The sequence below is a fragment of the Corella eumyota genome, chromosome 5 (genome assembly GCF_963082875.1).
Source record: "Corella eumyota chromosome 5, kaCorEumy4.1, whole genome shotgun sequence".
NCBI lineage: Eukaryota > Metazoa > Chordata > Ascidiacea > Phlebobranchia > Corellidae > Corella > Corella eumyota.
In genome coordinates this window covers 165,693-186,445 of record NC_137494.1, presented here as the reverse complement: position 1 = coordinate 186,445, position 20,753 = coordinate 165,693, and the positions used below count along the sequence as shown (strand labels likewise).

General features: G+C 33.6%; 4 protein-coding genes across 4 annotated transcripts in view; all 4 read left to right on the top strand.

Annotated features, from left to right (window-relative positions):
* Window positions 1-151: 151 nt before the first annotated feature.
* On the top strand, window positions 152-4,308 carry LOC145751805 (7-dehydrocholesterol reductase-like). Its single transcript, XM_082567909.1, has 9 exons — window positions 152-690; window positions 842-1,067; window positions 1,519-1,641; window positions 1,966-2,113; window positions 2,442-2,576; window positions 2,897-3,129; window positions 3,282-3,429; window positions 3,536-3,663; window positions 4,007-4,308. The coding sequence occupies exons 1-9, from the start codon at window positions 566-568 to the stop codon at window positions 4,190-4,192; spliced, it is 1,452 nt and encodes a 483-aa protein (XP_082424035.1). The 5' UTR covers window positions 152-565; the 3' UTR covers window positions 4,193-4,308.
* Window positions 4,309-4,493: 185 nt separating this feature from the next.
* On the top strand, window positions 4,494-7,447 carry LOC145751986 (GDP-L-fucose synthase-like). The gene is made up of 6 exons (XM_082568164.1): window positions 4,494-4,594; window positions 4,842-5,087; window positions 5,483-5,670; window positions 6,002-6,174; window positions 6,413-6,606; window positions 6,940-7,447. Exons 2-6 carry the CDS (start codon window positions 4,857-4,859, stop codon window positions 7,105-7,107), a joined length of 954 nt encoding a protein of 317 aa, XP_082424290.1. The 5' UTR covers window positions 4,494-4,594; window positions 4,842-4,856; the 3' UTR covers window positions 7,108-7,447.
* A 264-nt stretch (window positions 7,448-7,711) lies between these two features.
* Window positions 7,712-12,588, top strand: LOC145752768 (putative tRNA pseudouridine synthase tag-124). The gene is made up of 9 exons (XM_082569101.1): window positions 7,712-7,875; window positions 8,095-8,170; window positions 9,156-9,291; window positions 9,576-9,744; window positions 9,839-9,886; window positions 10,249-10,383; window positions 10,847-10,962; window positions 11,311-11,444; window positions 11,802-12,588. The coding sequence occupies exons 1-9, from the start codon at window positions 7,727-7,729 to the stop codon at window positions 12,336-12,338; spliced, it is 1,500 nt and encodes a 499-aa protein (XP_082425227.1). The 5' UTR covers window positions 7,712-7,726; the 3' UTR covers window positions 12,339-12,588.
* A 570-nt stretch (window positions 12,589-13,158) lies between these two features.
* Window positions 13,159-20,753, top strand: part of LOC145752431 (uncharacterized) — a 47,930-nt gene continuing 40,335 nt past the window's right edge. Inside the window, exons 1-25 of the mRNA XM_082568718.1 lie at window positions 13,159-13,174; window positions 13,540-13,667; window positions 13,734-13,824; window positions 13,919-14,089; window positions 14,356-14,472; window positions 14,871-14,981; window positions 15,236-15,378; window positions 15,522-15,626; window positions 15,836-16,007; window positions 16,082-16,181; window positions 16,261-16,399; window positions 16,476-16,605; window positions 16,679-16,792; window positions 16,858-16,949; window positions 17,029-17,170; window positions 17,633-17,910; window positions 18,022-18,177; window positions 18,255-18,424; window positions 18,786-18,924; window positions 19,007-19,167; window positions 19,261-19,382; window positions 19,465-19,611; window positions 19,719-19,760; window positions 19,844-20,419; window positions 20,578-20,720. Coding sequence (XP_082424844.1) covers window positions 13,159-13,174; window positions 13,540-13,667; window positions 13,734-13,824; window positions 13,919-14,089; window positions 14,356-14,472; window positions 14,871-14,981; window positions 15,236-15,378; window positions 15,522-15,626; window positions 15,836-16,007; window positions 16,082-16,181; window positions 16,261-16,399; window positions 16,476-16,605; window positions 16,679-16,792; window positions 16,858-16,949; window positions 17,029-17,170; window positions 17,633-17,910; window positions 18,022-18,177; window positions 18,255-18,424; window positions 18,786-18,924; window positions 19,007-19,167; window positions 19,261-19,382; window positions 19,465-19,611; window positions 19,719-19,760; window positions 19,844-20,419; window positions 20,578-20,720 — 3,705 coding nt within the window. The remainder of the gene's footprint in view (window positions 13,175-13,539; window positions 13,668-13,733; window positions 13,825-13,918; window positions 14,090-14,355; window positions 14,473-14,870; window positions 14,982-15,235; window positions 15,379-15,521; window positions 15,627-15,835; window positions 16,008-16,081; window positions 16,182-16,260; window positions 16,400-16,475; window positions 16,606-16,678; window positions 16,793-16,857; window positions 16,950-17,028; window positions 17,171-17,632; window positions 17,911-18,021; window positions 18,178-18,254; window positions 18,425-18,785; window positions 18,925-19,006; window positions 19,168-19,260; window positions 19,383-19,464; window positions 19,612-19,718; window positions 19,761-19,843; window positions 20,420-20,577; window positions 20,721-20,753) is intronic.

Sequence of the window (20,753 nt, the reverse complement as noted above, 5' to 3'; positions counted from 1 at the left end):
CTTTGCCATATCCGCCAAATGTGCGCCATATGCATAAAAAGTTAGTCTATCAGCTTAGTTAAAAACTTGTCGTTTATTTAATTTGAGCTAGTCAGCAATTTGATATTGTACCGCCATGCGTCATTAAACAAAAATCACGCCATATTTATTGATCAATAATTAGGCTAAACCAGTTTAAAAAAAGTAGGACCAGTCTGCCAGTTGGGTCCACTCAACTTTGTTTATTTTTTAAATTCGATCGTAATAAGCTTATGTATATGACGTCATAGAATTATTTTGTAAAGTCATAAATATTAATGGTGGTTAGTTAGCTGGTAATAAATTGGTTAACAATTCTAGTAGAAAGTTTTTAAATCTAAAAATGGCAATTCCTCAAGAAAATTCCAATTTAAAAACCTTTACATTTCTTAAGAGTTTAGTTGAAGGCTGTAATTTTAAACTTGTGGAAATAAACTTGCGCTTAAACGTGGATACGATCTGTAAAGTGCTATCGGCTACGAGACTTCTAATTTTAAATGGCAGCCTAAGTAACTGACATTAAGTTTTCCGTTTAGTTAAGTTTAGTATGGATTTACGTAGTAGAAGTATTAATGGTAGAAATACAGGAAAAGCTAGCAACGGACGTAAGGTGTCAAATGGAAAGCATGTTACTAGTAATGGAAATGTTAAAGTACAATGGGGCAGAGCTTGGTAAGTTGTTTAAAATATGATTTAAAACACAGAAAACTGATACAACTGTAATTTATATTAAAAAGTTGTAAATTTATTCATGTTTAACATAGTTATAACTTTATACATTATTGTGTTTTGTTTAAAATAAAATAATTTTTTCTGTTTCTAGGACAACGGATTTTAAAACCGTTATGGGATGCCTTTTTATATTAACAGTTTGTCCAATACTGCCTTTGTTTTTCTACCATACGTGTGCTTCACATAATTGTTCGATCACAACGACACTTGACGTCATAAAGCGAAATTTCCCGCCAAAAATAAGCGACATTTTTCAACTTATTCCAAAAGTTTCAACAAATTCGATTTACTTGTATTTTGGTTGGTTGGCTTTGCAGGTAAATCGTTGTTACGTCATAATAAAACCAATAATGTGTCAAGTATGTGGTCACAATGTACTTGGTACTTGTATGTTATATGACGTCATAATACGCAACGCGTTGTCGAGCTCGGTTATAAATAATCACAAAAATAAATTTTCGGAAATTTTGTTAATTATTCGCTGATGTAAAACCTACAGCTGCAATAAACAACAGCTTTTCGACGAATCGTTCCAACATCGGTCGGTCGTGGTCTAATGTAAACCTCGTTAAAGTGTTAACGTTGGTTTGTTGACTTTGTGACGTCATATAGATTGGGAAATGTTTATTTGTTTTTAAAGTGGCACTACTTGTTGCACAATTTAAATGTTTGCTCTGGTGTGTTTTGCAAATAAGTAAATGTCCCAGCGCTTAGCAGATGTTATATGTTGTAAGTATTACATCCTAATAACTTGACATTATATTGTAGGTGATACTTGCGATTATTCCTGACCTCCTTCACTTTATTTTACCCTCCTATGTTGGGGGGATTTGTAAAGGGGCGATCACTCCAGCTGGGAAGGTTAATGAATATAACATCAACGGTTTGCAGGTATTTATGATTTTATTTAAACAGGTTAACATGTTATTAAGGGTCTGTAAAGTCAGTTTTGTTGCCCAAACCCAGTTTTATATTTCTAAAACATTTAAAATGCTGGTTTAAGTTTCAAGGACCTCTTGTTAGTCAACTTGTTAAGAAGGAGAATGTTAAGTATGTTATTGACTTTGTAATATTGTTAAAATTGCCTATTTAACATATTTATACCCCATTGAAAATCTTGTTATAGGACCGACAATTAAACGATTTAGTTAGTTTTTTGCTATTTTGTAAAGGGGGTAAGTTTTCATCGTAAATAATATTATATTTATTTTACAGGCTTGGGTGGTTTGTCATTTGTTTTGGTTTGCGAATATTTTTTACTTCAAATTATTTTCACCTTCCATTATTTTCGACAACCTTGGATCTTTTCTCGTTCTAGCGAATATCTGCGGCTACTCTCTAGCGCTGTTCGCGTTTGTAAAAGGTAAGATTTGTAATTAAAATAATCATTTTATTTGTTACTTATTCGAAAAATTATTCGTAGTATGTTATACCGCTTATGGTATCGGATTACAAGCTAATGGGTTTTGTGTTTGAACCGCACTAAAGCGACACTATTCACCCTTAAGCCCGGTGTTTTCAGATAGTTTAAACACTTTACAACTTAACACTCTTTTCCCAATAAAATATAAAAACCCATTAACTAATAGGTGGTACAAAAAAACTTATAATTCTTAATATAATTGTTAGTAAGTCTATAACATAAAAAGGTATAAGTCTATAACATAAAAAGGTAAATTTATTTTTTCCAGGTAAATTTTTCCCGACCGATTCAAGTGACTGCAAACTCAGTGGAAACATTTTCTACGATTTTCTGATGGGTGTCGAGTTCAATCCCCGCCTGGGGCAACTTTTCGACTTTAAATTGTTTTTTAACGGTAGACCAGGTATGACGTCATAATTGGGGTTTTATTATGGAATAAAATATTTTATTGTACGTACTTTATACAAAGCATATTATGGCGGTGTATTTTTAACTGTTAACGGCTTAAGCCTATTTAAGTGCATAAAACTATATAATATAAGTTTTTATAAGATAAAATACTTTTAGTTATTTTTTACTTTGTTATTTAAAATGTATACGCGCTTACCTTTATTTAATTAGCAAATAAAGTCTGTTTTAGGTAAAAGTGAGTCATATTAAAAACTAAAAAAACTTTGTAAAGTTATATAAGTTCTTATTTACATTTAAACAACTTATTTAAAGGCATCGTTTGTTGGACTTTGATTAACTTGTCTTTCGCTTCCCATCAATATGAAACTTTTGGTCACGTGAGCGACTCAATGATCTTACTGAATCTTGTCCAGGCTATCTACGTCACCGACTTTTTCTGGAACGAGGCCTGGTATCTCAAAACGATCGATATTTGTCATGATCATTTTGGGTTCTACTTAGCATGGGGGGATTTAGTTTGGTTGCCTTTTACTTATACTTTGCAGGTTTGTTAAGTTACCCTTGAGAAAATGGATATTTGGTTTACTGTTGGTAGTCCTTAAACTGAACACTTTAACCGTGTCTAACATTTCAATTCTTAAATAGGCAACAAAAGAGTTGTTTATTTACAATGTAACGTTGAATTACCTATCTGCAGGGATACTATCTCGCCTACAATCCTGTGGAGCTAGGAACTTTTAAATTTGCCGCCATTTTATCCATGGGTTTGATTGGTTATTACATTTTCCGGTCCACTAACTTGCAGAAAGATCGGTTTAGGACCAACAAAAACGATCTTATTTGGGGTAAGTGTCTACCATTGAGTTTTACAAATTTATTTAAGTGTTTAAGGCATTTGTTATGTCATTTTAAAAAAATTAATTATGACGTAACGTTTTGATGATGTCACAGGAAAGAAGCCGACATACGTAACGTGTGAGTTTCAATCAGCTGATGGATTACGTCATAAGAGTACATTGTTAACGTCAGGATGGTGGGGGATAGCAAGACACATGAACTACACTGGGGACCTGCTTGGGGTAAGATGAGTTTATAAAAGGGTTTTTAACAAATCAGCAGCGTGGTGTAGGGGTCAAAACATTTGGCTTTACCACATGAGGTTATGGGTTCGATTCTTACTGCTCTCATTCTGTAGCACCCTTGGGTAAGGCGCTATAAATGATATGAACTCCTGCTGAGCCAGCACTTAATCAGTAGCATAATTATCAGGCAATTATAATCTATAATATCCCAAACTGTCGAAGGCAATTCGAGACTGGGTCTAAGTAACTGATGTAACTCTATGTTTAGGTCGTTAACACTTTAATATAAAGGCAATTGTGTTAGTTTATTGAATATTTTGAACTTATATTTGTTTTACAGTCGTTGGCTTATTGCTTATGTTGTGGAGGCGAACACATTCTACCATACTTCTATATAATCTACATGGTAATATTGTTAGTCCATAGATTGTACAGGGACGAGCATAGATGTTCAACCAAATATGGGGCGTATTGGAACGAATATATTAAAAAAGTCCCTTATAGGTTACTACCTGGGGTTTATTAAGTTTCGTGTTTAAAGGTTTTTGAAGTAACAACAATGTTGTTATTGATTGACTTTATTCAAATTTAGGTAATTCTAATTTGCATCAAATTATTTTGTGTTTTTTTATGTATTTTGCTCATGGTTGAATTATAAATTATTGTTACAACTGTGTATTATGATAATAAAAATTATTTTAATTTTGCAAAACTTTTTTTTTTTTTTTTTTTATTAATATTAATTGAAAGGGCGTTAATTATATTAAAATTGCGACATAGATATAATATAAAACACGCACACGTGGTGATGTTGACAAAATTTGTCATGCGTATCAAGTGTCATCAGAAATTTACAAACAACAATTTATTTGGATTTTTAAGAAAGAAATTTTCTGAAAGAAACAGAAATTGCTAAATTGTGCAAAAGGTAATTGTTATTTAAACTGGCAACTTTTATAAAAATAAAGAATTTAAATTGTTAAGCAAATGTTTATGTTAGAAAATATTTTGGCATTTATTGATTTGTTTGTCAGTTTCTGACCCTGTCAGGTTGCTTGTCAGTTTATAAAACTGTACGAATATGTGCAAATATGAAGTTTAACATAGCAAATCTATATTAGGTAATCTTAAATTATATAAAACTCACCATTAAAACTAAAAGTTTAAATTTTTAGAATAAAAACTGAGAAATGGTTGCCCAAACAATCTTAGTGACTGGTGGAACTGGTTTAGTTGGAAAAGGAATCCAATATATTGTCGAAAGCGGGGCTTGTGACAAAGATGAGACCTGGGTGTTTGCGTCAAGCAAGGATGGTGACCTATGTGACCGGGAAAGCACAAGAAAGTTGTTTGCTAAACATAAACCCACTCACGTCATTCACCTTGCTGCAAAAGTTGGTGGATTGTTCGGAAACTTGAATGTAAGTTAAAATCTTTTAAAGTAGAATGATGAAATACATTTATGATTATGCTGAACATTATATTTTTTAAATAAATTTTAGTTTCTACAAATTTTATGGGAGAATAAACTAAAATGTTGATTTAAACAAATTCTTATCACTTATTATAATGTGACAATGTTTTTAAATGTGTTAGAGCCACTGTTTTTGTTTCCTATGTTTTTTAAGTAGTTTGCCAGATGGCATTAACTTATTATAATAATTGATTATACAAAATTTGTATTGTTGGGCCTGCATCTTTTATTATGTTTTAAATCAAAAATACACCGATTGTATATTGTTCTAATACAATATTAACTCATTTTTTTAAACATATTATTTTACTTTTACAAAAATTCTAAATCTTTATATTTCAGGCCAACTTGGAATACTTACGTAAGAACCTTTTGATGAACGACCATATTTTACAAACAGCTCACGAACACAACGTTCAACATGTTGTATCCTGTTTATCAACTTGCATATTTCCTGATAAAACAACATATCCAATCAATGAGACAATGATCCATAAAGGGCCTCCTCATGATTCCAACTATGGCTACAGGCAAGTATCAGATTTGTTAATTTTTTTAGATTTTTTGCACATTAATAAAAGTCATCAAAAGATATACAATAAATATTACATTTATATGCAACAGGAAAAAATGACAAAATCAATTAAATGATTTAAAACATGCCATAAATATTAATGTTTACATAAAGATTTTATATTATGTTATAACATGGTCACTAAACCAATTATAGATTTTATTTATTTTATATATTTGTACTCCTATTTTAACCTGTGGTTTTGTGTATTATTACTTGTTATATTTAATTAGTGTGAATATTTTTTCCAAATTGTTTTTTGATAAAAGTTTTTTAACATCCCCCAGTTATGCGAAGAGATTGATTGATATAATGAACAAAGGATACAACACTGAACATGGAAGGTTTTATACCTCGGTTATCCCAACCAATGTGTTTGGACCTCATGATAACTTCAATGTTAAGGAAGGCCACGTTTTACCGGGGTTGATTCACAAGATTTATAACGCACAGAAACAAGGTAAAAATTTGTTCTTTTTTGTTTAAACAAAAAATTATTATTTTGTGTTTTTAATTTTATTAGGTGATAATATTTAATATTAAGTTTTGTAATTAATAAATGTTGCAAAGTCTGTTTGATTTTTTTTTTGTTTATTTTTATTAACTGTATTGTTACTCTGATAGTTGATTAAATACAACAAATAAATGTTGTTTCTGTATTAGCATCACTACAATGCTAAAATATTTATATTATGAAGGTGAACCTCTAACAGTTTGGGGAACAGGAAAACCTTTACGACAATTTATTTACTCCCGAGATCTGGCGAGGTTAATAATATGGACGTTAAGGGAATATAAAGAAAATGAACCAATTATACTTTCAGTGGGGGAAAAAGATGAAATTTCGATCAAAGATGCTGCAGAAAAAGTGGCCAAAGCTATGGATTTTAAGGTGGCTTGATTGCATTTAATTTTAATCCTGTTTATTTTAAAAATTTGCTTATTTAAAAGTGTAAAATGGGATTTTCGTAATTTTTTCATAGAACGATGCGATTAGGAGTTGTAAGATAAAAATTTATGTTTTAATACTCATGTTAAAATGGTATTGGGTTAAAAGCTTATTTAAATGTAAAATTACCAAAAAATTGTCTTAAAAAACTTGTTTTTTTGCATATATATATTTTATATTCTAAGGTAATATTTAATTACATGAATGTTATATTAACAATAAATATTTAAGTTCTAAATATTTAATATAATAGTTTAACATTGCACAAATTAACAGAATGGATTAATATTTGATACAAGCAAATCTGACGGCCAACACAAGAAAACGGCGGACAACTCAAAATTACGAAAATATCTTCCTGGCTTTAAGTTCACGCCGATTGATGTTGCTTTAAAGGAGACCTGTGATTGGTTTAAAGAAAATTATGAAACTGCCAGAAAATAATAAAACTTATTATTGTGTTGAATTTACTAATTTATAACAAATAAGTTTACATTATTATGCTTAGATTATTTTGCTTAACTTTAGTGTACTAAAATTTTAAGAATTTATATTTGTAGAAATATTATGTTAAAATGTTCTATATATACCTATATGATAAACAGTTATGCCAATGTTTTCACATATTTTACACAACTTTTTCTTCAAAATTTCTTCAATTTAAAACAAATAATTATTTTGCATAAAGCTAAAATCAATTTACAATATTTTGTATTTCAAGAATTTGATGTTTTATGCAAAGTGTTTTAGGTCCTAAATGTTTTTGTTATGCAGTTTATATGGAATCGTGTTTATTTGTTGTTTAAATCTTTTTGTGATTTTTTTTAAAGTTTAAATAATCAAGGCAAGAGTTAAAAAATATTTGAATCTGTTTTTAACACATTTAAACGAATTCTTTTTTTTTTGACTTTATTTAAAGATGACTGAAAGTTAATTAAATTGTTTTACTTATATCAGTTATTACTTCTTACTTGTGTTAACCTTAACTTTAAAATTTATGCTTTTATTAACCTTATAGTAGTTAATAATATATTCTTGTTACAGATATGCTAGGGTAAATATAATGAGAAATATAAACACGTTGTTGGTGTTAAGAAGGAGTTTTTCAACTTCTTGTTGTAGGTTAATTAATGAGAATTTCTTTCGTGGAAGAAAAGTGAATTATGATTTGAATTATCTGAGAAACCAATCTAAAGATAATCTAGCTTACAGGTCGGTTTGAAATAATAAAATTAACATTATTTTAAAATGTTGGATTCGTTTAAAATTGTGGTAAAATGGATATATTAAATTGTCGTAGATAATAGTTTAAATAAATAAATTAAATGATTAAATCCTTAACTCTATTTCAGTTGTATTACCATGCTGTGTTGTACTCTAGTTATTATATAAACATTGCCTTAATATCATTTCTTGAACAATTTTGTTTAGAGTAGTTCGCTTGCAAAGAGTGGTGGATAGTTATCATTCAATCTATGACCCAACACAGTTTGATGGAAGAGATAAGGTAGGACTTTAATGTTTTTATTATTACTGAGCGTGGTCATAATGTTTTATGTTATAGTAGAGAAGTTTTACTCTTTAGTCAACTTCACTGTTTTTTAAACCAACAACACTTATGCACTTTCACCCTAATTCTTAACCCCTTGTTTACCACTTCGTAACCCTACATACTTATATCTAGTTCCCTTTTACCATTCTCCATACCCTTTACCTCTATCTGTCCCATCTTTACCCTAACCCCCTAACCTCTTTCATTCTGTAAGTAAAAAGAGACATCCAACCACTAGAAGGAGCTCTTTTCACTTGTCCAGCAATAACAACTCTTAACCTTTTGTTAAATGGAGCTGTTAAAGCTAACAGGAAAGTTTAAAGGTACAAACTAAAGAAGCGTTTGATCTTATTAAAACTTTGTAAAATTTTGCTCTTTATGTTAAAAAAAAATAAATCTGTTTGTGGTATTTATAAAATTGCACTTCAACTTTACCTCAATCAAGTTAGTAAGCACCACAATTGGAAGGATAATTTTATACAGTATCTAATAGAAATTTAAAATGTGTGTAGGGATTGCAGGTTTACCCTTCTGTGGGGGTAGTGTTCATGTCATGGCATTAGACTATGAGCCCAAAGGTTTTGGGTTCAAGGCCCCCCATTGCCACAATATTTGTGGCATTCGCGGATAGTTCTAACCCGCTACAACTGCACACGTGATAAAAATATCAAAAATCTATCTCCTTTAATAGAATATAAAAATAAAAAAGCATTCACATCATGCTTTTTTTATTTACATCACATTATATTACTTTCTTCTAATATAATAAATTGATTATTAAAACAATGTTATAACCTAAAGACTCCTATCTACTTTTTGGCTCCTATCTACTTTCCATTAACTTTTTTAACCCTATTCATTTACTCTCTGTCTTCAAACTTACAAATCACCATCATCACTTCTCTAACTTTGTTTATAAAACTTTTATTTATGTTTCCAGATTCGAGTTGACCACCCCAGCACAGACGAGATAATAACCGAGCGAACATTGTTGAGGAAAGTTGCTTTTAAAGTTTTGTATGTAGGCTGGGAATACCAGAATTTTGAGTGGAAACATTCAAGTGCCTCGTTTCAAAGTAACAATTTTTATTATATTTGAATTAAATTTGTAGATTTTAATGTAGTAATTATTTGGTTGTTTTTTTTTAAAGCAATAAAATAAGAAGGTTGACCCGACCCAGTCTCAAGTTGCCTGTGGTAGTTTGAGATATTATTAATTATAATTGCCTGATAGTTATACTGCTGATTAAGTGCTGGCTCAGCAGGAGTTTATACCGTTTATAGCACCTTATTTAAATTAAAAATTTTTTGTAGAATTTCAAGCAAGACTTTTTTTTAACCCTAACTGTTTTATACCTAGGCACCCAAGGCACGAACTCAGTGGAAAGAGTTTTTCTCGAAGCTTTGTTGCGTCAACAAATCATCCCGGGACCTAAATGCAACCTGGATCGAGCTGGACGGACCGACCAACACGTTAGTGGAGTTGGACAGGTTATCAACGCTGTTGTGAGGAGTAAAGTTAAGGATGGGTGAGTTGGTGTTATGTATAAATTAATAGTAAATATTGTTTATTTAGAGGTGTTCACTTGTTGTGTTTTATAATTTGTTTTAACTTTTTTCAAGGTATGGAGTTTGGAATGAAGATGAAGATGTAGATTATGAAAATCAGTTGTAAGTTTTTAGATTGTTATTTATTGCAGCAAGTATGGGGTGAAACACTTACAGAAAATCATATGCTTTTAGCCCTCATAAGCCCCCTTACATGCTTTAGCCTTCATAATGAAGGTGCTATAAACAGCATATACTTCTGCTAAGCCAAAAATTAATCAGCAGCTTAGGTATCGGGCAATTGTAATCAATAATATCCCAAACTGCCAAAGTCAACTTAAAACTGGATTGGGGTAACTGATTTTACTTTATGTTTAGGTCGTGAAGTCGACCTTCCCACATCGAGGATAAATAAATATAAAGATCATTTTTTCTACACAATAACCCTGGATTTTTAACATATTTTTAATATTTTTTATAAACAGATCAATCTCAGACACGAGCAAGGACCAAGGTGAGATCCCTTATGTTAAATTATTAAACGAAGCTTTACCTCTTGATATAAGAGTGCTGGCGTGGTCTCCAGTTCGTAAAACTTTTAGCGCAAGATACCAATGCAAGTAAGTGATCAACTTTTTTTAATTTTTTTATATATCTTTATCCTCAATGTGGGAAAGTCGAATGTGCGACTTAAACAAAGAGTAACATTAGTTACTCTGACCCAGTCTCGAGTTGCCTGTGGCAGTTTGGAATATAATAGATTATAATTGCCCGATAAATATACTGCTGATTAAGTGCTGGCTCAGCAGGAGCTCATACTGTTTATAGCGCCTTATTCAAGGGCGCAACAGCATAAGAGCAGTAGGGATCTAACCCAAAACCTTATGTAGTATAGGAAGTGTTCTTACCACTACACTATGCTGCCGGTTGTTTAATTTTGATGTATTGGGTTTTACTTGCAAGTCATAAATTAAATATTTAAACTTTTATTTTTTTAATATTGGTTTATTTTAATATTGTTTTTACATTTATGTTTTGAGAGTCCACACAAAATAATGTTTTGTTAAATATTGTTGTTATCAGATCACGTTTATACAAGTACATGTTCTTAAAAGGAAAGGCTGACATTGATTTGATGAATGAAAGTGCAAAGAAGTTTGTTGGGCATCATGACTTTAAACACTTTTGTAAAACTCATTGTAAGTTTTTGCTTGTTTGGTGATTGAGTTTCAAATCTTGTGGTTTGTTAATATTTGTTTATTTTGTATTTATTTTTCCTCAATGTAAAAAGGTCGACTTCACAGCTTAAACATAAAGTAACAACTGTTACCCCTACCCAGTCTTGCGGTGCCTTTCGCAGTTTGGGATATTATTGGGAATATTTTTTTTATAATTATACTTTTGATTAGTTTTGGGTTCAGTAAAAGCTTGGTATACTGCCTTACCCAAAACCAAAACAGCATGAAAACAGTGGAAATTAAACTCAGGATCTCGTGTAGTAAACTCAAGTGTTTTGTCCAAAATTTAATTTTTTTTCACTGTTTCAGCTCAAAATCTTTTTAAACATCGAATTCGAGATCTGATAAGTTTCAAAGTTAAAGTGATAACAAGCAACCATGATAACCCTGAATATGATGTTTGTGTGGCAGAGATAGAAGGGCAAAGTTTTACTTACAAACAGGTTGGTGACTTTTATTATTATTTGTAATATTTAATTTTTTGTGATTTAATTTCTAAATTAATAAATAGAATTTAATTTTATTTCGTGTGCTTTTAGTTTTTTCTTTGCTTCTTGTTTGCAAAATTTAATATCTCCAAGTTATTTAGCAGCTCAGTTATATTTTTATTAAGCTTTTAATGTCGAGAAAAATGTAAAAACTTAAATTACTCAGATTTAAAGTTAAGGGTAAATGTTAAAAGTTAGAAAAAACTGATTTTGGGCTTTATCACTGGAATATTGAAACAGGTAAGCATATGTGACATATTTCGTATTAATTGTTATATTTTAACGAAATAATGACATCACAATTGTGTTTAGATTCGTTGTATGACGTCAATCTTGTTGAAAGTTGGAATGAAAGACATTCCGCCCTCGGTGATCGACGAAATGTTGGATGTAAAAAATACTTTAAAAAAACCCGACTACGGGACCTTAAAAGCGGAAAATTTACTCTTTCATGACGTCACATACGAGGAAGATGACGTCAGTTGGCGTTGGGACGAGGACGCGTTGATGCTCGCCGCTGATTCGCTCACGCAAAGACTAACCGACCACTCAGCGAAATCTGAGGTTCTAAAACAAATGCTCAATGACGTCACATCAAGAGTGACGTCACAAGACAATAAAGCGGAGTTGGGTTCGATGTTGTATCATGGAATGTACAAGAACGGGATCGTTCACTTCGGAGTGAACGAAGAGACGAACTCGATAGAAGAGAAGCAAGAAAAAGGCAAACAGAGGTCGATCTCAACGAGGATAAACAAAGGTTTTTATGGATCTGCGAAGCTGATTGCTGATAATATGAAAGAACGATTAAAAGCTGATTCCGATGTTAAAAAAAATTGTTTTTGTTGAATTTTTCACAAATAAAAATTTGTTCAATTTTTAATTTTATTTCACACATTTAATAAATCACGTTTAGTAAGTTGCTAATGTTGATAAAATAACGTTAATTTAGAAATCGTTAAATTATAAAAATACGACGATAGAAAAACAACAAAAACGCGAGTTTTAAATTCGTTTATTTTTGACGAACTTAAATAACCTAAAGTTTTGGTAAATAAGATAGAGAAATTGTAAAAATGCAGTCGCAAAATTTTCTAAAAATGACAACAAGTTAACTCTTTATAATTATAACTTAAGTAAATACTTGTTATTTGCAAGCCATTTCATCTTGCATCCTGCTTATAAATTGTAACTCGCTTTTGTAATACTTTAAATAAACATTTCGGTTCTGGATTAAACGTTGAAAAACCTTTAAAAATATTTTTTTTGGGGCGAAAAAAATTAAATAAGAAAACAAGATTTGTAACAAAATTACTTTTTAAAATCTTCCAGTTCAAATGTTGAAATCACTTTACATCTTATGCACACAGTTTATGGGTTAAAGTAATGTTTGTTGTAACGTTAGTTAAGGGTGAAAAAGATGGTAAGAAAAATGTTATTTGTCTATACTTATACTATCTTGTTTTGTTTATTAACAAGAACATTTATAAACAGTTAATAAAATATTTAAATTCAAGAAAAATGTGCAACAACCATCATAAAATAATCTCAAAAAATAACAAAATTTAAATGTTCACGGAAAATAATTGCTCGGTATTAATGCTTTCTAAACAATCTAATGACTAAGTAGCGCTAATACCTTAATTACAAGCATTAAATACAAGGTATAATGGATGTTAGGACATGTAATTATAAAGAAAAAGAAAAAAGTTAATTGGAATTTAAACCGGTGTCTTCCATGCAGTTGAAAGTTAGATCAGTTGTGCAGTTTGTAAGATAGACGAAGCCAGGAGTTAAGTTATAATATAGTAGAAGTTAGCGTATTGAAGTGATCTAATATTTAATGGAAAGTGTATTTTTATAACTTTTTTAGATGAAGTTTAATATTTTAAATTTCGTTATCTTTGTTTTTGGATTTTCCAATTCTTTTGCACAGCAAGGTAAAATCCCAAAATTATTAAACTTTAAAACTACATTTTTTTTATTAAAAACACCCAAAATATAATTATTTTTATTGAAACACCTAACAATATGTTTTATATTTCCACAGATGTCCAATGCCCTTCAAGTTATATAAACTACCCGGACGGAAGTCGATGTTTCAAGCTTTACACAAACAACGTCAACTTTGATGAAGCCACGCTCAAGTGCAGAGAGGATGGAGCTAGAGTTGCTACGGTGGGTTGGGTCATTTAAGTTTAAGTGACCTCAAAGGCATTGTGTTTAACTTGTTTATTTCTGCAGCCGAAGAGCATTCAAGCTGTCAACTATCTGGTCGATTATATTGAAAATAATGTCCCGGATAAAAGTATTTTAAGAGGACAGATTCAACTTGGTAAAACTTTTATTTGAATTTTTTTGTTGTTTTTGAATGACCTTTAATGACGTCATAATTTATTTTTTTTACAAATTATGACGTCATATTTTAGGTGCTAAGTTAGTGGCGGATAAATACACTTGGGTCGACGGAGCTTCATTGTCGTGGAACAATTGGCGCGCAACACAACCAGTGACGTCACGAGAATGTGTAGCGATGATACTCACCGGACCGTGGAGAACGAAGTTTTGCCACCGGACGTCGCCCTTCTTCTGCCAAATTAGTAAGTTCGGGTTCAGATTAAAATCAAGTTTGGCATTGTGGTATACCGGTCAAAGACTACTAACCGAAAGGTTTCGGGTTCGAGCCGCATCAAAGCCACATTATTCGCCCTTAAGCCCGGCGTTCACGGATAGCTCAAACAAGTCACAATCGCACACCCTTACTCAAAAAAAAAAATAAAACTCATTACATTACCTTAAGGAGATATGAAAAAATGACACTTTTTAAGTTCTAACAATAAATAAAATTTTATTCGCAACTTTCCAGGTTTAAACCGCTGTGCTGACGATCCATGCTACAACGGTGGAACTTGTGTTCTAGAAGATAGTTTCGAGTTCTCGTGTATTTGTCCTCCAGGAGCGAGCGGGGAGCGTTGTGAGATCAGTAAGTCATTTTAACATAAGAACTTAAACATATTTCTGTAGCAGTTAAAAAGGACTTTTATATCGATGTTTAACACGCTACTGTTTAAGTTTGTAGTTGTGGAGTAGTGATCATAACACTTGGTTTTACTACATGAGGTCGTGGGTTCAATCCCCACTGCTCTTATGCTGTAGCGCTCTTAAGTAAGGCACTATAAGCAGTATAAACTCCTGCTGAGCCAGCACTTAATCAGCAGCATAATTATCGGGCAATTATAATCTCTATAACATCCCAAACTGCCAAGGTCAATCGGATACTGGGTCGGGGTAACTGATGTTACTCTAAGATTAGGTCTTGAAGTCGACTTTCCACTTTAAATATATTTAAAATACGAATTTAAAATTGTTTTTTTTTTACAGAATCGGTTTGCTTGGACAACGATTATTGCCAGAACGGAGGAATCTGCAGCGAGGATTCGAACGGGGAACCTCAGTGTGAATGTCCGCGTGGGTACTCCGGTCTTAGATGCAGTGAGTATGACGTAGTTAGGGTTTTAATTGTATCGTAGATGACGTCATCGTGCTGATAATTAAGTGTTTTATGACGTCAATAAAAGGATAACTACTAATTATGTTCGTAAGGATACATATAATAATGCAATGACGTTGTTAAGCATTAATTAAAGTTGTGATGACGTCACAATTTCGTCATTATGTGTTAAAAACTTGAAATTAAGTTTAAATATATGACCTTGGAATAATGACCTTGAATTACCCCCTACTAGCTCGTCGTCAGAAATATCATTGCAAAGCGAAGGGGGATCCCCACTACCATACCTTCGATGGTTCGAAGATCAACTTCATGGGGACGTGTAATTACGTTTTAACCAACGTTACTTGCCCGAATTTGGACTACTTTAGGGTTGAGGTGAGTTGTTTTTTATGATACACAATAAACTGATGTTCGAGCTTTTTTCGGGGATTATTTAGTAAAAATTTTGGTTTGTATTAATTAAATACTCTTAAAAAAAGTTTAATTTATTGTTTAAATAAACAAACTATTTTGTTTAGGTTGAGAACTCCGAGTTGGGCGTTCCTGGAATCTCCTGGTTCCTCCGGGCCCAGGTATTTGCTGACAGCTTAGTTGTTAAGATCGGGAGGGGACCGACTTTCTTGGTAAGTTTTTATTTGTTGTGGAATCTGACTGACCCAATAAATGGATTCTTTATACATAATTTAACTGGCAGCCTGCTGTAGTGGTCGGACTTTACTACAAGAGGTCAGGGGTTCGATTCCAACTGCTCTCATGCTGTAGCGCCCTTGAGTAATAAATATAAAACTATTGCACTAACACAATATGTTATAAAACATTCTTTGAACTTTAGGTGAACGATAATTGGGTGAATCTTCCTTACACTGAACCCATTTCTGGACTTCGAATCTACGCAAAAGGAAACTCCTATCGCGTTATGACGTCATTTAACGTCGAGATAAAGTACAACGGGTTTTACAACTTGGACGTTTTTGTTCCTTGCGAGTATATGGAATGTGTAGAAGGTGAAATATTTGATTCAAAATTGCAGCTGAAAAAAGTTGGAAATTAAATTAATTTATTTTTATTTTAATTCCAGGTTTATGCGGAGATTTCAACGGAGACAAAACCAACGACCTCCAGGGGTTGACCGAAGCTGAGTTTGGGAATAAATGGGTCACGCAAGGTGGCGGTAGAGGGTAAGTTGCAACTTTTTTTACCAACATTAATGTCTTCTTGTATATTTAAACTTTATAACTTAAACTTATTTTTTTGTAGTTGTAAGGAAGGAAAACCTGAAGAACCATGTGACCTTGCCGACTTTGACACAGGAGAATGTAATTGTGACATCATAACTGAAAAGAATGGTTGTTTTAGTGATTGTCATAGCAGGATCGACCCAACCGCTTACATGGAGGTTCGTCATTGTTCGTGATTGTTACGTCATTGTATAGAATATAACTTTAACAAAGCGGGAACTTTTAACATTGCAGGATTGTACGTTTGATATGTGCACTTATAAAGGCAATCAAGAATCACTTGTGACCAATATTGCTGATTATGCTTCAGTTTGTAACGCGGCTGGAGCCTCAATCTGCGACTGGAGAAAACTCTGCATCTTGGGTAGGTGGTTCGAATCTGGCTGACGCCCTTTTTTTATGTATTATAACTTTAACTTTAAATTATAAATCCACAGAACCAACCTGTCCACCTAACGCTGAGTACAAACCTTGTGTCGATCAATGTCAGAATACCTGCGTGGGTCTAGATTTGTCGAACTCTTGTGTTAATCTTTCAAGATGTGTTGAAGGTTTGTAGTTAATTGTATTTAATTGGTTTAAGTTGTAATTTTATTTAACTAATATTAACTTCCAGGTTGCCAGTGCAAGGAGGGTTATTACTTATCAGGTCAGGACTGTGTAGAGATCGGTCAATGTGGTTGTTATGAGAATGGAACTTACTATCAGGTTACTTTATCCTCATTTTATATTGGCGCTGATTAATTTATTTTACAGGTGAATTAATTTAATTTTTTTTTCATTGCAGGCTGACTCTGCGTTTTATCGAAGTGGATGCACGGAGATTTGCGAGTGTTTCAACCAACGACTTTACTGCGAGCAAACCTCGTGTGTTGAAGGAGAAGTTTGCAAACCTGATACTAACGGAGTGCTCGGGTGTAGACCTGACGGTGAGTTCAGCTGTTAGGCTTATAGCTTAACATCAGTTACTCCGACCCAGTGTCGAGTCGACTTTAGCAGTTTGGGATATTATAAATTATAATTGCCTGTTAATTATGCTGCTGATTAAGTGCTGGCTCAGCAGGAGTTTATACTGTTTATAGTGACTTACTTAAGGACGCTACTGCATGAGAACATTGGGAATCGAACCAAGGACCTCATGTAGTAAAGTCAAGTGTTTTGACCACTACATCATGCTGCTGGTTGTAACATTACATCCAGAATGTCCAGCTTTATAGCGACTTACTTAGGGACGCTACAGCATGAGAGCAGTGGGGATTGAACACACAACCTTCTGTAGTGAACCCAATTTTGTTGACCACTACAGCAGAATGTCCAGTTATATATGACAAAGTAGGAATGTTTAATATGTTGGTGTTACATAAATAATTTTCATTTTTGTGATTCTTTAGAACTTAAAAGTTGCAAAGTTTGGAGCGAGGCTCACTACTCCACTCTCGATCACAACGATACGTCATCGCTCTTTCAATTCAACGGACAATGCCGCTATTGTCTCGCTCTGACGTCACAATTAACTCAACTCGACCCCAAATGGTTCAAGGTCACTATAAGTCACGTGGTTCTTCCAGCAACAGGGGATTTCCCTAGAACGGTCCAAAGATCTGCGATTGTTGATATTGGAGGCGCAGATCCGACGATCGTGGAGTTTAATTATGATGGAACAATCAAGGTAAAAAATTACTATTTATTACAACAAACAACTTTTTTTTATGTTCTTTGTTTTATTTTTGACAGTTTTCGTCTAATATTTTTTTTATTTTAAACCCTTTTTTTGTTGCAGGTAAACAGTGAGGAAGTGATTGGATACGAAAGCCAAACCCTCAGCATTAAACCTTATGGGATAAACATGGGATTAATCATCAAATCTAGCGGAGTGATCGTCGAATATTACAAGGGAAAAGTGATCATGAACGTTCCTTCTTTCTATAAGAATAAGGTAAAAATTATTGACAATTATTTGATTTAAAAAAATATTTTTTTTTTACTTTAGCTTTAATAATTCTTGCGTTTCAGATGGGTTGTATGTGTGGTAATTACAACGATGACGTGAGCGATGACGTCACAGACGAGAACGGTAAAGTGATCGACAGCGACGAATATGGGATGAGGTTCCAGCAAGGGGAATGCACCATGGGACTTCCCCCGCCGTTGAATGACTGCCCGATGTCAAGTCAGCAAACTTAGTAAGTTGAAAAAAAGGAGATTTTTAAAATGTAACAGATGACCGGAAGTGTAGTGGTCAGAACACATGGCTTTACTACATGAGGTCCTGGGTTCGATTTCCACTGCTCTCATACTGTAGCACCCTTGAGTAAGGCGCTATAAACGGTACAAACTCCTGCTGAGCCAGCACCAAATCAGCAGCTTAATTATCGGGCAATTATAATCTATAATATCCCAAACTGCCACAGGCAACTCAAGACTGGGTCGGGGTAACAGATGTTACTCTACGTTTAGGTTGTGAAGTCAACCTTTTCACATAGAGGATAAATGTAAAAAAAATAAAAGTTTAGAATTAATTAACTTTAATTTTTTTCTCAACAGTGGAGGTTCGGAATTTTGCGGAAGTTTGAATGAACAAAGTTTTGGGGAATGTCACGATCATGTTCACCCCCAAACCTACTTCGATGATTGCGTCACTGACGTATGCGGAAGTAATGGTGACGTCATAGTACTCGAAGAGGTTGGTCTTTTATTTTATTTTTATTCATACCCGCTTGCAAAACGTAAATGAAATTTTATATTTTTTTTTAATTAATTTTTAGGCTTTAAACGAATATGCTTCGGAATGTCAACGATTTCAATCTCTTGATTGTGATTGGTCGGTGAACTCAACCGTGACTCTGAACTGTCCAATCAACAGCCACTATTACGGGTGCGCCCCCGCTTGTCCAGATACCTGCCAGGACAACTTTGCATCTGACAGGTTTGTAATAAAATTCACTTTTAAGGGTTTAACTAATTGCAGTTGTGAGGTAACCAAACATTTAATATTTTCAACTTTTTAACTTTCCTGCAGATGCGACTTGCCTCCAATCTCAGGTTGTACTTGTGATTACGGTTTCGTTAAAGACGGAGACTCCTGCGTTCCTCCTTCACAGTGTGGATGCATTCTTTCTGATGGTGCCTACGTCACAAGAGGTACGTCATGACGTCCCAAAATATTTAACTTAAAATTCAAAAAAGTATTTTGTACAAGTTTAAAGTTGTTATATTCCTGCAGGGTACTCGATAATCACCCACAGATGTGAGCAGAGATGCACCTGTGTTGATGTTAACGTCTACGAATGCGAAGATGATCCTTGCAAAGATGGACTTGTTTGTGAGGAGAGAGGGAACGGGGTTTCCCAGTGCGCTCCCGGACCTGATTGTAAGTTTAAATATTTTATCACCTTTGTTTTATTGTATATTTACTTTGTTTCAATTGATTTTACAAGTTGCACTTGACTTTAAAACTTGTTTTTAAATTGTTTTTAGACACCACCCCAGCTGCCACAACTTTAGAGCCAATAACACCAGGTAAGCTTAAGAGTTTTGTAAATTTGATTAAAATTAAAATAAATTCTCATTTTATTATCATTTTTATTCTTTTTTCAACTCAGTTTCTTGTAAATCGACGATGTCGATGGACCTCGTGGTCGTCGTTGACGTCAGTTCCTCCATCGGTTCGACCAACTTCCAACTCGTTCGTGACTTCATCCGTGACGTCATCGACCGATATGACGTAGGCCCTGACTCGGTGCAAGTCGGTTTGATCACTTACAACCGGAATCCGACGATAGGATGGAGGATCGGGGAGCACGGAGGAAAAACGGATCTTTTCAACATGATCCGCAACATCCCGTACAGTGGAGGTGGAACTAAAACCGGATTGGCTCTCGTTACTGCATCACGTGACCTTCTCGACCAATCACCGGGCTCGGGAAAGAGATTAGACGTTCCCGCCGTTACCTTGGTGATCACCGACGGTCCTTCGATCGATGACGTCACTGAAGCGTCGGCGTTGCTGCGGGAACGATCGGCGGTGATGGCTGTAGGTGTTGGTGACGTCATAGAGAAGGATGAATTGGAGACAATGGCGAGCGATCCGAGTGACTCGTTTGTGTTTAAAGTGAATGGGTTCGATGATTTGGAAAATATCGTCGGAGAGTTGGCGGAGAATTTGTGCAAAGCGATTGGTTAGTTTGTTATTCCACATAAGATTTGTGTGTAAACCATTACTTACCGCAGTTATATTAAGGATTGGTGCATATAAGTTTAGTAGAATATGTTAAAGTTTATCAAGTTCTTCTGCTGATTCGTTTATTCTAGTTTTAATTTATTTTTACCCCCGCAGACCTCGACAACAAGGAAGATGGGGGTTCTGAGGGTGAATATAGGTACACCACCCTGGATGGGCAACAACTGAACTTTGTGGGAACCTGTTCTTATTTGTTGCTGGATGTGGTTTGCGATCACTTGGAAGGAGTCGAAATTATTGTAAGTCTTGTTATCTAAACAATTATATGTTAT

What these genes read in the sequence shown, in the direction of transcription:
- LOC145751805 (XM_082567909.1), top strand. Translation starts at nt 566, where the DNA reads ATGGATTTACGTAGTAGAAGTATTAATGGTAGAAATACAGGAAAAGCT. An exon ending in ATAACATCAACGGTTTGCAG is followed by an intron (nt 1,642 to 1,965) that starts GTATTTATGATT and finishes TTTATTTTACAG; the next exon opens with GCTTGGGTGGTTTGTCATTT. An exon ending in CTTTTACTTATACTTTGCAG is followed by an intron (nt 3,130 to 3,281) that starts GTTTGTTAAGTT and finishes ACCTATCTGCAG; the next exon opens with GGATACTATCTCGCCTACAA.
- LOC145751986 (XM_082568164.1), top strand. Translation starts at nt 4,857, where the DNA reads ATGGTTGCCCAAACAATCTTAGTGACTGGTGGAACTGGTTTAGTTGGA. An exon ending in GATTGTTCGGAAACTTGAAT is followed by an intron (nt 5,088 to 5,482) that starts GTAAGTTAAAAT and finishes TTTATATTTCAG; the next exon opens with GCCAACTTGGAATACTTACG. An exon ending in GATTCCAACTATGGCTACAG is followed by an intron (nt 5,671 to 6,001) that starts GCAAGTATCAGA and finishes AACATCCCCCAG; the next exon opens with TTATGCGAAGAGATTGATTG.
- LOC145752768 (XM_082569101.1), top strand. Translation starts at nt 7,727, where the DNA reads ATGAGAAATATAAACACGTTGTTGGTGTTAAGAAGGAGTTTTTCAACT. An exon ending in TTCAAGTGCCTCGTTTCAAA is followed by an intron (nt 9,292 to 9,575) that starts GTAACAATTTTT and finishes TTTTATACCTAG; the next exon opens with GCACCCAAGGCACGAACTCA. An exon ending in AGCGCAAGATACCAATGCAA is followed by an intron (nt 10,384 to 10,846) that starts GTAAGTGATCAA and finishes TGTTGTTATCAG; the next exon opens with ATCACGTTTATACAAGTACA.